Below are 14,691 nucleotides of genomic sequence, written 5' to 3'. Positions count from 1 at the left end.
TTAAGACTACAAATGCAACAGAAATATTATTGTTTACCTTAAATTGTGGTTGGTGGTGTATGTCAGTGATTGTGAAGAGAGTGGAGATGCATGGTGTGTACCTACTGGGCTGAGGAGGATGGTTGTTGGTTGTCGGCAGAAGTGGATGGTTGAGGTTCTAGTACTTAGTCGATGGTTGTATTGGAGTGTGCATAAATTGTGTAATGAATCTCTGGCTTCTTTTATCCTGCAGTATATTATGCATTATTCCAAAAGCTTGGTACTGCCAGGTTAGAGTCAAGAGTCCATTAATGCAACTGTTTTTTTCATCACTTTTCTTCTGTAGTTACACTTGAATGACTTAATAACTCCTTGATCCAGTGGTTATATTAAATATGCTGTATTTGGAGGTAAAAATACAACTTTTTACATGTGGGGTCACATCCAGCAAATCTTGTGGATGAGTACAGGAATTAACAAGAATGAATGCAAGGTTCTTGCTGAGCAGGTAAAACTTGACTTCAGAAATAAAGTGATGCTTAATTCAGTCAATAAATATTTCCTCTGTCATCCATGCTGACTGATTTGACCTCAGAATTACTAATAAGGTGTTTTTATCTACACCTTTCAAAGCACGAGGATTCTCTGAGTGGAAAATAACCATGGGTTTACACTTGAAATCACCTGATGCATTACTACAAAGGGTCAAGGTAAAGTGATCCTTCACTGTCTTGAAGCCCGGTACAGCACCGCAGAGACGGTGGTCTCACTCACAGCCAGGCGGTGGCCTCAGCTAGGAAGATATCCTGAGGGTAACACTCCAAATTTTTTCTCCTCCCACAAACCAATGCGTGTTAAATTAATTTTATGAAGTGTATAAAATTATGCTGCAATTTTTCAATAGTGCATAAACCAAAATGTGCCAAACAAATTCGTGTAATATGAGGATCTACTGCAATGAACTAGACAGGTAGAAATAAAAGAACCTCTATTTTTAAATGCACTAGACAAGTAGGAATAAACTAACTTAAATTTTTAAGTGCAATAACATGTAAGAATAAACTAATACTTTTAAGTGCATTTCAGTCTTGCCTTACTGTTATTTTAGATTTGTGTTATTTTTCCACATGATAAATATGTCCCACATATATTTCTGAGTATGTTTCTCTTGGGTTTTCCTGCTGAAGTGACCAGTCATAAGAGGTTTTACAAGACAAGATTTTCTTAAAATGTCTTTAAAACATTTCGCATTGCTTTGTATTCCCTCTTACATGTGAGTTATCATATGATTTACTAGGTCAGTTTCATGGGAAAAATTTTCCAGACACCTTGAACATTGATATGGTTGTTCTGTGTTGTGATCTTTCAAGTGATTTTCAAATTCTAATTTTTGTGAAAAGCTTTGTGAGCACCATGAACAAGTGTATGTTTTTTTCCCCTCATGAATTTTTTTATGCAATAATAAATTTGCTTTTCTTGAAAAGCCTTCTTGACACTCTGAACACTTGTATGGTGTTTCCCTTGTATGAATTTTTAAATGTTCTTCTAAACTTTCTTCTACTGAGAAGCTTTCCTGACACACTGAACACTTGTATGGTGTTTCCCTTGTATGAATTTTAAAATGTTCTTCTAAACTTTCTTCTGTTGAGAAACTTTCCTGACACTCTGAACACTTGTATGGTGTTTCCCTTGCATGAATTTTTAAATGTTCTTCTAAACTTTCTTCTGTTGAGAAGCTTTCCTGACACTCTGAACACTTGTATGGTGTTTCCCTTGTATGAATTTTAAAATGTTCTTCTAAACTTTCTTCTGTTGAGAAGCTTTCCTGACACACTGAACACTTGTATGGTGTTTCCCTTATATGAATTTTAAAATGTTCTTCTAAACTTTCTTCTGTTGAGAAACTTTCCTGACACTCTGAACACTTGTATGGTGTTTCCCTTGTATGAATTTTAAAATGTTCTTCTAAACTTTCTTCTGTTGAGAAACTTTCCTGACACACTGAACACTTGTATGGTTTATCTTCTTCATGAAGTGTCATGTGCTGAACTAAAAGAGAGTTGCTTGAAAATATTTTATGACACTCAAGACATTCATGTATTTTTCCTGTATGAATCTTTAGGTGCTTCACCAGAGAAGATTTTTCTGAAAACCGTTTTGCACACACTGAGCACTTAAATGGCTTCTCTCCAGTATGAAGTCTCATGTGTGAAGTGAGGTGGCCATTTTCTGAAAAGTCTTTTTGGCACACTGAACACTGAAATGGCTTCTCTCCGGTATGATAGCGCATATGTTTTACAAGAGAACCTTTTTCTGTAAATAATTTTGCACACACTGCGCACTGATATGGCTTCTTTCCAATATGTCGTTTCACATGTGAATTCAGGTAATCCTTGCGTCTAAAGTCTTTATAACACAGCAAACACTGATATGGTTTCTCTCCTGTATGAATTCTCTCATGCTGTTTGAGTGAAGATTTATTAATAAAGTCTTTCAGACACACTGAACAATGATATAATTTCTCTCCTTCATGAACTCTCTGATGTTCATATAGTGAGGATTTTTTTAAGAAGTTTTTGAGACATTCAGGGCACTGATATTGCTTCTTTACTGTATGAATTCTTTCGTGATTATTTAGTGAGGTTTTACCACTGAAGTCTTTCAGACACACTGAACACTGATATGGTTTATGGCCTATATGAATTCTATGATGTCTATTTAGCGAGGACTTATCAGTGAAATCTTTCAGACACACTGAACATTGATATGGCTTCTCTCCTGTATGAATTCTCTGATGTTGTTTCAGTGAGTATTTAAGAAGAAAGTCTTTCTGACACACTGAACATTGATGTGGCTTCAGTCCTGTATGAATTCTCTCATGTTTATTTAGTGAAGATTTATCCCTGAAATCTCTCAGACACACTGAACATTGATACGGCTTTTCTTCTGTATGAATTCTCAGATGTTTATTTAGTGAGCATTTGTCCCTGAAATCTTTCAGACACGATGAACACTGATATGGTTTCTCTCCTGTATGAACGCTCTCATGTTGTTTTAGTGAGTATTTATTCCTAAAGTCTTTCTGACACACTGAACACTGATATGGCTTCTCTCCTGTATGAATTTTCTCATGTTTATTTAGTGAGGATTTCTTCCTAAAGTTTCTCTGACACACAGAACACTGATATGGCTTCTCTCCTGTATGAATTTTCTCATGTTCCTTTAATGAGGATTTATGGATAAAACTTTTCAGACATTCTGAGCAATGAAACGGCTTCTCTCCTGTATGAGTAATGTTATGTCTTATGAGTCTATAATTAGTTGGAAAAACTTTTTCACAAACAGGACATTGATGGAGTTTACTTACCACCTTCATGTTGACTTTATTTTATTTCAAGTTTTTACACTCAATAAATCAGTAATTCATTGAATGCTACATACTACATCACATAACAACAGACTTACTGTACTGCACATCTTTCTCTCTACTGTCTCTCATTTAATACATTCTCCAATGTAAACTTTGAAAAAATATATTAATATTGACAACTGATGGTTAAATCTTTTCATATCAACTCTTGTAACCAATACAAATTAATGTGAAAAAAAAATCACAAAGAAATTTGTTTTCACTATCAAATACTGCAATGTATTTTTTTGTTTGTAAATTTTAATAAATAATGTATTAAATTTCAATAATGTGTGAGCTCTTTTCTCCTTAACTAATATTTTTTTTTTAATTCTTTGGTACAAAAACTGAAATAGATGCTAAAGTGTTTTGAAAAATGTGCGGAACAGTCTGATCGAGCAATAATGATGTTTAAGTTGGTGCTGGTGTAGGTGGAGTAACTTGTTTAAGTTGGTGCTGGTGTAGGTGGAGTAAGTTGTTTAAATGGGTGCTAGTGTAGGTGGTGTAAGCTGTTAAGTGGGTGCTGGTCTAGGTGGTGTAAGTTGTTTAAATGGGGGCTAGTGCAGGTGGTGTAAGCTGTTAAGTGGGTGCTGGTCTAGGTGGTGTAAGTTGTTTAAATGGGGGCTAGTGCATGTGGTGTAAGCGGTTAAGTGGGGTGTAGGTGGTGTAATTTGTTAAGTGGGTGCTGGTGTAGGTGGTCTAAGCTGTTAAGTGGGTGCTGGTGAAGGTGGTGTAAGCTGTTAAGTGGGTGCTGGTGTAGTGTGGGGTGTAAAAGTTATTTAAATGGGTGCTGTTAAGTGGGGTGTAGGTAGTGTAAGTTATTTAAATGGATGCTGGTGTAGATGGTGTAAACTGTTAATTGGGGTGTAGGTGGTGTAAGTTGTATAAATGGGTGCTGGTGTAGGTGGTGTAATTATAAATATTCCAAAAAAACTCCAATCTTATTTCATCATATATTATACATATAATGACTGCAGATATTAAACTTTTATAATAAATTAACTGATAAATTATTCATCAATAAACTGTTTCTTCCTAAAGTCCTCTTTTCATGATTATTGATAAAATAAATAACTTGATTCATATTATGTGCACTTGCATTTGACAATGAAAAAATCAAGATGTCAGAATAATGATATGCAAAGAATATTTCAAAGAAATAATATAATATAACAAATACTCAGGTTTTTAAACACAGTTAATGGAAAGGTTATGACTAAAATTATAATAATAGGGGTAAGACTTATTTTTATAATAGGGATGAGACTATGTCTAATATTTTCATAGTAGAGGCATGATTATAGAGAATATTTTCACAAAAGGGGCAAGACTAGGACTAACATAATAGTTTCAATTAAGGCAAGAATACAGAAATAGTTACTTAAAACAGTCATGAATTAGGATTTTTTAATTTTGTCTTTCACATTATTAAATGTGAGATATAATGTGTACACTGAGCAACATTTTCTGTTACCTTAATTCCACAGAAAAGTTAGAAACTAGATTTTCTGAACAGTTCAGTCAAATACTGACAACTGGAACACACACACACAATTGTTGTCATTACTGAAGAGGTGCTGACAGTAGTTGTACTCAGTGCTTCAGTGTAGTATGCTTTATTAAACTTGGTGCTGACAGCTGCTGTACTCAGTCCTACAGACAGTGTAGTATGCTTTATTAAACTTGGTGCTGACAGTAGTTGTACTCAGTGCTTCAGTGTACTATCCTTTATTAAACTTGTGCTGACAGCTACTCAGTACTCAGTGCTGACAGCTTTGTAGTATGCTTTATTAAACTTGGTGCTGACAGTAGTTGTACTCAGTGCTTCAGTGTACTATCCTTTATTCAACTTGGTGCTGACAGCTGCTGTACTCAGTCCTACAGACAGTGTAGTATGCTTTATTAAACTTGGTGCTGACACTAGCTGATCTCAGTACTTTTCCCATTTTCTTAACTGGATGTCAGCATGGTATGTTTACTGACACTGTAAACACCAACTGTAAAAGAGAAGTTGAATGAAACATTTTTGGAAATCTGTTTTTGCTAAGATATCAACAACGTTAGATATACTGGACATGTTTATTTTGCAAAGAAAACTGCACATTATTTATACACGGTGCTGTGGCTGACATCCTTGTCTATGTCAGATATGAGGATGAGGAACAAGATGGGAGCGAGTACTGTGCCTTGTGGAACAGAGCTTTTCACCGTAGCTGCCTCGGACTTTACTCTGTTGACTACTACTCTCTGTGTTCTGTTAGTGAGGAAATTATAGATACATCGACCGACTTTTCCTGTTATTCCTTTAGCATACATTTTATGCGCTATTACGCCATGGTCACACTTGTCGAAGGCTTCTGCAAAGTCTGTATATACATGTATTATAAGGCCATTCTTTTACTGAAATAGAGTAAACCCTTGTGATTTATGGTTCGATCTCGGGTATGGGTGGAAACATGAGAACATGTTTCCATAAGACACCAGCTGTCCACGTTCACCAATCAGTAAATTGGGTACCTAGGTGTTAGTCGACTGATGTAAGTTGCATCCTGGGGAAAAAATTGACCTAATTTGCCAGAAATGCTCTGCATTGGTGTCAGATAGGCCTATATACCTTGTACATGTAACTGTAGAAATAAAGATTATTGGACCCATGCACCTTGTGCAGATATTCAGGGATCATCTACAAGAGATATTAAACCAGCGAAGTGTTTTAGGTGTGCCCAAATGAGACTGAACTGTGGAATAAAAGCACACTGGTATTAAAAATGATAATATCAAAATGGCCTTCATAAAAAACATGAGAATTCTATAACAGACAGAAAAATAAAAAAATTGGGCCAGATGGTGTTTTTGCCCCTGGTACAAATGCTGTGCTGGTAGACAGTAACTGTAAGAATAGAGAAATAAATGGTGACCTGGAGGGGGACAGGAGCTCTAGTGGGGAAACAGGTATAGACAAGGACAATGACATGCAAAAACCACTGTTACAAACTAGCAATACCAGGAGGATGCCCCGAGAAATAGTGAAGATAAATTACCAGAAATAACTGATGAAGGCTCCAGTGTTAGTACTTGTGCTGAAGATAGAGATGAGACAGAAAAATATGCACCAGTAGGAAATACAGTAGGGAATACAGTCACATAAAACCAAGGCAAAAAGAAACCAGGCCTATGTAAATTCTATGCACTTGGTATCTGCAGGCATGGAATATTTGGAAAAACAGATGGGATTTGCAACTTTGACCACCCCAGAAAATGCCGTGCCCATGTGAAAACAGGAAAATGCAACCTCCCTTCCTGTAATCTTTTCCACCCTGAAATGTGTCACTCTTCAGTTCAGGAAAGACAGTGCTATAACTTATATTGCCAGGCATACCACCTAAAGGGTACAAGAAGAAAAAAAAAATCCAAAGCATGGGAAAACCTGGGTAGCCACAGCCATTCTGGCAGGAAATGACAGAAATCATACACTAACTCAAACCATTTCTGGAGTGGAATCACAGTCGATGGTTACACTCCAAAACAACAGATATTACTACAAAGAAAATAAGACCCACCTCCCATACCACCAATCCGACAACATTCATCTTTGCAAATATACAGGGTCTAAAGCCAACAATGAACAACAAAATACCTATCATCCATGGACTGCTTACAGAATCAAGTGTAATGTTCGTGGTTTTCACAGAGACCCACATCAAGGATCACTTGGACAATGAAATAAGGATCCCAGGTTACAATCTATGCAGATATGACAGTGTGAACAGGCAGAAGGGTGGGGGGGGGGGGTTGGCCTGTATATCACAGTCACTTACATGCTCAGAACTACTAAATGCCTCAAATGTAGTTGAAGTTTTAGCAGTAAAGATCAAGAACCAAAACCTGGTTATTGTGGTAGTCTACAAGCCTCTGGATGCAAAGTTCCAACAATTCCAGGAACAGCTTTTGAAAACTGACCACTGTCTGGAAAATCATCCACCTCTTGCCCCCAACATGTTGCTCCTGAGGGATTTCAACCTAAGGCATCTAAAATGGAGGAATATAGCAAATAATGTTGTAGCAGAGATAACACCAGGAGGCACCTCTGATGAAAACTCGCACACACATGAGCATTTAAGTCTCTGCACCAAATTCTCATTAAACCAGCAAATAACAGAGCCTACAAGATTGGAGAATATGCTGGACCTCATCTTCACTAACAATGATGATCTGATATGAAATGTCATCATATCAAAAACAAAATACTCAGATCACAACAAAACAGAGGTCCAGACATGTATGTGCATGGGCCCCAGACCAACAAAATGTGATCAGTCACGAGGGAGCTCTCACTAAATTCAACTTCAGAAACAAAAACATGAGGCTAGACCAAGTAAACCAAGTCCTAAATGACATAAACTGGGAAGACAGCCTAAGCAACATGGATCATAACCTACAGTGGCACCTCAAATTTCGAACGTATCACTTATCAAACTCTTCGAAGATCAAATGCTTTTCTCGAACCAACTTTGTCCCTATTATCGAACTCGCCCCTATTTTCGAACTGCCAGGTACCAGACCTGTCTGGCAGCCTGCTCCGTCCATGTCCCCGCGCAGGCGCCATGAGCCAGTTTGGTTTTGTTGATGCTTAAGTGAACATTAACCTGTGCTCTCATTCAAACATTTTACGATTATTTCATTGTTTTTAGTGCTTGTGGGACTGTGAAATAAGCTACCATTGGCCCAAAGAAACCTGCTAGTGGTACCCCTCTGGTAAAGAAAGTGAGAAACACCATAGGTGTGAGAAGGAAATAATACAGAAGTATGAGAGTGGTGTGAGACTTGTTGAGTTTGCCAGGATGTATGGGAAAAACAAGTCGACCATCGATTCTATCCTGGCAAAGAAAGAACAAATCAAGGAAGCTGATGTTGCAAAAGGTGCTAATGTGCTAACCAAAAAAAGACCACAGACACTTGATCAGGTTGAGAAATTGTTGACAGTGTGGATCAAGTATAAAGAGATGCCAGGTGATAGTGTTTCAGAGATCATTATTTGCTAAAAGGCAAGGAAGTTGCATGCCGATCTTGTACAGAAAACCCCTGGAACCAGTGCTCATAGTGAATTTAAGGCCAGCAAAGGCTGGTTTGACAGATTTAAGAAGCATAGTGGCATACACAATGTTGTAAGGCATGGTGAGGCAGCCAGTTTAGACAGGGGTCCAGTGACTCTCAAGCTGGTCCTAGTGGCATTAAAAGACAGAGAAGGGAAGTAACCACAGAGAGGACTTTCATACCTGAAGTCCTCATGGAGGGGGATTCTCCTTCCAAACACTAACCCCAACTCCCTCTCTCCTCCTCCCTATCTTCCAGATGCCATCACCAATCTTCAGTGTTATTTTATATGTCTATTTACATTTATTAATGCGTAATTGAACACTATATTTGTTGTGTGTATGTAAAACTGTAATTAATCTCTATAAAATGTATTTTTTGTGAATATTTCTGGGTTTCTGGAATGGATTAATTGTATTTCCATTATTTCTTATGGGAAATATTGCTTCGTTTTCCAGACTTGTCGAATTTAGAACAAGCTCCTGGAATGGATTAAGTTCGATATTTGAGGCTCCACTGTATGTCCAGAACAAACTAACTCTGTGGCACTTGAGGTATGCTCAAGGCACATTCCCTTAAGGAAAAGGAGGAGAAGATGGAAACTAAAAAGAGAAAGGTGCTCCCTATACATGCGAAGGCAAAGAATAACAGAGGGGATAAAAGAGGCAATATATCTTCAGTACCTAGGGAGACACTGGTCAGAGAAATAGCAAACATCAAACTAAAGCTAAAGGAAACTTAAAAGAGCCAAGAAATGTGAGAAGGACTAAAAGCCATAAATGAAACTGAAAGAAACTCAAAGTATTTCTTTTCTTATGCCAAATCAAAGTAGAGAACAATATCCAGTATTTAGCCCCTACTTAAACAATTTGAGTCCTACACAGATAATAGCAAGGAAATGAGTGAGCTACTCAAGTCCCAATATGACTCGGTTTTTAGCAAGATCGTGGAAATTTATTTGGTCCCTAAAGTTCCACAGGACAGATCCGGAATGGCCGTAATGGAACGGCTGAGCTGGGTGGCCCTTAAACTCACCCAAACAAAAAGCGTTCTCCCCAAACATAAACACATTTCTCTCCCCGGGGGGGGTGGCGTGGATGGTAGGGTCTGTTCCAAAGGTAAGCACCATACTGCACTATGTCCCAATAATTTAAGGGAACCCCAGGCTAGTAGGGATATCTCTCAGGTAGAGATAGAAAGTGAGTCTGAGCCTGAAATGGTAGCCAGCGTGATTAGTGGGAGTGAAGTCTCTAATCCGAGTGAGAATCACGGAGGTGCTGCCCTACCTACAGTCATGGCAAAGGTTGTGAGTGGGTACAAGTCCGAAACAACCCAATTATTCTTTGACCCAGGAGCACAAGTATCCTTGATAACAAAGAAGTTGGTGGCTAAATTAAAGTTGAAGGCCACAAAGAAAGTTAGTATGATGTTGGGAGGGGCTATAAGTCAGGTCCCACCCAAATCTTATGATGTGGTGGATGTCACAGTCAAATTAGGTGGACATCACAGAGACATTACAGCCTTGGTGGTAGAGACATTACCCAGGGCAATTACAGCGAGAGGTCTTGCTGCAGCAGCTAAGCGATTGAAAGACCTTGACGTGAAGCAGGCAGACCAGGGAATTACCACTGACACAGTCAGAAATGTAGGTATCCTGGTGGGAGCCAGTCATATAGATGACTTCTTGTCTACACGACGGATGTTTAAGGAAGGAATTGGTTTATACAGATCCCCAGTAGTATACATCATAGGCGGCAGGATTCCACCTGAATTCCCTGCCACACCAGATAGAGGAGAAGCTGTCCCCATGATAGCTGGGGGAGTAGTGATAATGAATACCAGTATACACGATGAACCACCAGGGAAGCTGAACCAGGTAGGGAGTGACGAACACTCGGCCACCTTGGGAAAACACTTGTACAGGGTATGTAAAGAGGGAGATAGATTACCTTTAAATCCAGGAACCTCATATCAGTGGGACGAAAGGCTACCAGGGCATGTGGGCCACTGGGTGGGAAAGTACGGAGCCACTCAGTCAAGGCTAGACATACGAAAGATGTTAAAGTTAAAGGAAAGGGTGCTAAGACCACCGGAACCAACAAGTTTACACCCCCAGAGGTCCACGCAGGGGAAACTGGACGGTTGAAGTTAGACTGGAGTCTGCTCGACGAGAGTGGCCGGACGGCACTCGTGTCCAGGGTCCGCCGTGGGGGCTTGTGGAAGGTGAATTTGATTCAGACTTAGCGCCTACCTTCACCGGCGGGAGGATGTGGAAATTTATTTGGTCCCAAAAGTTCCACAGGACAAATCCGGCATGGCCATAATGGAACGGCTGAGCTGGGTGGCCCTTAAACTCACCCAAACAAAAAGCGTTCTCCCCAAACATAAACACATTTCTCTCCCTGGGGGGGTGGCGTGGATGGTAGGCACTTATTTATTTATAGATTTACCCTTCAGTAAGGAGTAGGTAGTTTTACTGTTAGTATATTAATATTAGGTTTACTAAGGCAACTGTAGATAATAATAATGTAGACCTAAGACCTTAATATAGGAAGTAATAGGCCGATAATGTAGGCAAACACTAGGATAAGTTAGCTAGGGAGAACTGGCAGCACTAGTTTGAACGAAGAGACGAGGGTCTGGAAGAGAGACCAGCTCGTTCTTCTTAAGACAGACACCAACTGGACAAGACGTGCCGTGATCAGCAGACGGCGCCCCCCACGTGTCTTCACATTTGAGACAGGGAAATCTGGTAGAGGCACCTCGATGTACCGTAGATGACCTACGTCAGGCCCATACAGTAAGACAAGACCTCCACTTTATCTCGTAGATTTCTGGCCAGTGTCTGGGGAGAATTGTGAGTGAGTTTGATCTGTGGGTCCGGTGTGCAGCAGGCAGTGCATGCCTAGTAAGTACCAGTGTCTCTTGGCAGTCTGGAAGCTAGTGTCCGTGTCTGCATAGTTATACTAGGGGATACATACCCTCTTGGATATAGGAATTTCTGAGGTGCAGGCAGGTCACTAATAACGATTGAATATTGCAGGAATTAAGGCTCCCGGTTGCACGTGGTTTCTGAAGGGAAGTCCAAAGGGGCTAAGCTTAGGGAAGTTGAAGATCAGGATATATGCTGCAACACCAAGTAAGTTAGTCCTTTATACGTGCATGCAGGCGAGTTTCTTGCAACATCAATCATTTGTGAAAATCTGTCCTATAAGCCACTTGTGAGGCTGAGGTACCCACCTCAGAGCTCGGTGTCAACAGAGTTTGCCAGGGTAGGTGACTCACTTGGAGGCAGTCCACACAAATTTTCACAGAGCCGCTAACCAGACTGAAAGTCGAAGATGTAAATGAATTTTTTATCAGACATAGAATTTGGTAGACACAAACCTATCTGATATTATCCTTATGCCAAATGACTTCAAAAAGGCAATAAATGACATGCCCATGCACTCAGCCCCAGGCCCAGACTCATGGAACTGTGTTCATCAAGAACTGTGAGAAGCCCCTATTACATGCTTTTAACATCCTATGGAGAGGGAGCATGGACACAGGGGTCGTCTCAAAGCTGCTAAAAAACTAGACATAACCCCACTCTACAATGGGGGCAGTAAAGCAAAAGTAACAAACTACAGACTGAGAGCACTAATGTCCCATATCATAGAAATCTTTGAAATGGTTCTAAGAAGCAAGTTCCCCACCCATCTAGAAACCCATCAGTTATACAACTCATGGCAGCATGGGTTTAGAGCAGGCCACTCCTGTCTATCTTAACCCTTTCAGGGTTTCAGCCGTACTAGTACGGCTTATGCACCAGGGTTTTTGACGTACTAGTATGCCTAAATTCTAACGCCCTCAAATCTAGTGAGAGAAAGCTGGTAGGCCTACATATGAAAGAATGGGTCTATGTGGTCAGTGTGCGTGGTATAAAAAAAATCCTACAGCACACAGTGCATAATGAGAAAAAAAACTTTGACCGTGTTTTTGGATTAAAACAGCGACTTTGCACTGTATTTTCATATGGTATTTATTGCTGTATTCTAGTTTTCCTGGTCTAATTTTATAGAATGGAAGACATGTTACAGAAATTGAGATGATTTTGACTGGTTTTACGAAGAAAACTACCTTGAAATTGCGCTCAAAGTAGCAGAAATTTTCGATTTTTACCAAAGTTCAAAAGTAAACAAATCATGCTATGCGTACAATAAACGTCAACTAGTGAGTAATATTCTTTCACAAGTGTGCTGATATTATTTATACCATTTCTACTCTAATGCAGTAGTCTGCATAACAGTAAATCTTCTATTTTTTTGTGAGAATGTAAGAAGAGCATGGGGACGTGACTAATGAACAGAGGAAATTTTATTTTAGTGCCAGGAATGTATTTCTTGTTTATTCTGGACCCTATTCGGAAATTGGCATCTTTTGAAATTTGTGAAATTGGCAAAATTGCTAAATTCTCACCACTGTATTGAATAGCTGAAATCGGTAAATGGGTGGTTTCTTGTACTCATTCGATAGAAAAAATAGAGTTCTAGCAAAATACGTAATGATTTTTGTAGACAAGCACACTGGAATTGGCCGAAAATAGGGCTCAAAGTGGGGAAAATCGCCGATGCGTAAACATCGTCGAGACCGCTAACTTCATGAGAGCATAATTCCGTAAGTTTTCCATCAAATTTCATACTTTTGGCATCATTATGATTGAGAATACATTCTCTATCTTTTCATAAGAAAAAATATTTTTTTTTTTAAATTTGGCCGACCCTGAGAACAAGTCTCTGAGAGGGCCTGTTGACCCTGAAAGGGTTAACTACTGGACTACTATGACAAAGTCTGGGATGCTCTAAAAGACAAACAAAATGCAGATGCAATATACACAGACTTTTCAAAAGCATTTGACAAGTGTGACCATGGTGTAATAGCACACAAAATGCATGATAAAGGAATAACAGGAAAAGTTGGGAGATGGAGCTATAATCTCCTAACAAATAGAAAACAATGAGTATTAATAAAGAGAGTAAAGTCTGAGGTGGCTACAGTGAAAAGCTCTGTTCCAAAAGGCACAGTACTCGCTCCCTTCTTGTCCCTCATCCTCATATCTGACACAGACAGTGCCATGTCTTCCATTGCAGATGACATCCGAATTTTCAAGACAGTGTCCTTCACTGAAGACACCGCATGACTCCAGGTGGACATCAACTAAATCTTTAAATGGGCTGTAGCAAACAATATGAAGTTCAATGATGAGAAATTTCAACTACTCTCATAAGGAAAACATGAGGAAATCAAATATACATCTGAGTATATAACAAATTCCAACCACACAATAGAGTGAAAAACTAATGTATGAGACCTGGGAGTGATCATGTCAGAAGATCTCACCTTCAAAGACCATAACATTGTATCAATTGCATCTGCTAGAAAAATGGCAGGATGGATAATGAGAACCTTCAAAACTAGGGATGCCAAGCCCATGCTGACACTCTTCATGTCGCTTGTTCTATCTAGGCTGGAATATTGCTGCACACTAACAGCACCTTTCAAGGCAGGTGAAATTGCTGACCTAGAAAATGTACAGAGAACCCTCACAGCACACACAACTGCGATAAAACACCTCAATTACTGGGAACTCTTGAAGTTCGTAAACCTGTACTCCCTAGAATACTGGCAGGAGAAATACATGATCATATACACTTGAGAAATCCTAGAGGGATTAGTACCAAACTTGCACACGAAAGTCACTCCCTATGAAAACAAAAGACTTGGCAGGCGATGCAACATCCCCCCATGAAAAGCAGGGGTGCCACTAGCATGATAAGAGACAACACAAGTGTCAGGGGCCCAAGATTGTTCAACTGCCTCCCAGCATACTTAAGGGGGATTATCAATAGACCCCTGGCTGTCTTCAAGCAGGCACTGGACAGGCACCTAAAGTCAGTGCCTGACCAGCCAGGCTGTGGTTCGTACATTAGTTTGTGTGTGGCCAACAGTAACAGACTGGTTGATTAGGCCCTGATCCACCATGAGACTTGGTCACAGACTGGGCCACGAGGGCGTTGACCCCTCCAGGTAAACTCCAGCACAGTGTCATCAGCAAAGAGCAACTGTGACAATTCCCACTTTGTGTTAGATTCTTTATCCTTTAACCCCACACCTCTTGCCACACCCGAGCATTCACTTCTCTTTACAACTCCATCTATAAATATGCT

At 39.6% G+C, this 14,691-nt stretch overlaps 1 protein-coding gene across 1 annotated transcript; it reads right to left on the bottom strand.

Moving 5' to 3' along the window:
* Positions 1–6: 6 nt before the first annotated feature.
* On the bottom strand, positions 7–3,824 carry LOC128697887 (zinc finger protein 850-like). Its single transcript, XM_053789883.2, has one exon. The coding sequence runs from the start codon at positions 3,353–3,355 to the stop codon at positions 1,247–1,249; it is 2,109 nt and encodes a 702-aa protein (XP_053645858.2). The 5' UTR covers positions 3,356–3,824; the 3' UTR covers positions 7–1,246.
* Positions 3,825–14,691: the final 10,867 nt, after the last annotated feature.

The sequence above is a fragment of the Cherax quadricarinatus genome, unplaced genomic scaffold (assembly GCF_038502225.1).
Source record: "Cherax quadricarinatus isolate ZL_2023a unplaced genomic scaffold, ASM3850222v1 Contig1861, whole genome shotgun sequence".
NCBI lineage: Eukaryota > Metazoa > Arthropoda > Malacostraca > Decapoda > Parastacidae > Cherax > Cherax quadricarinatus.
This window is presented reverse-complemented; position numbering and strand designations above follow the sequence as displayed.

Coding starts and splice junctions, on each gene's coding strand:
- LOC128697887 (XM_053789883.2), bottom strand. CDS start 3,355: ATGAAGGTGGTAAGTAAACTCCATCAATGTCCTGTTTGTGAAAAAGTT.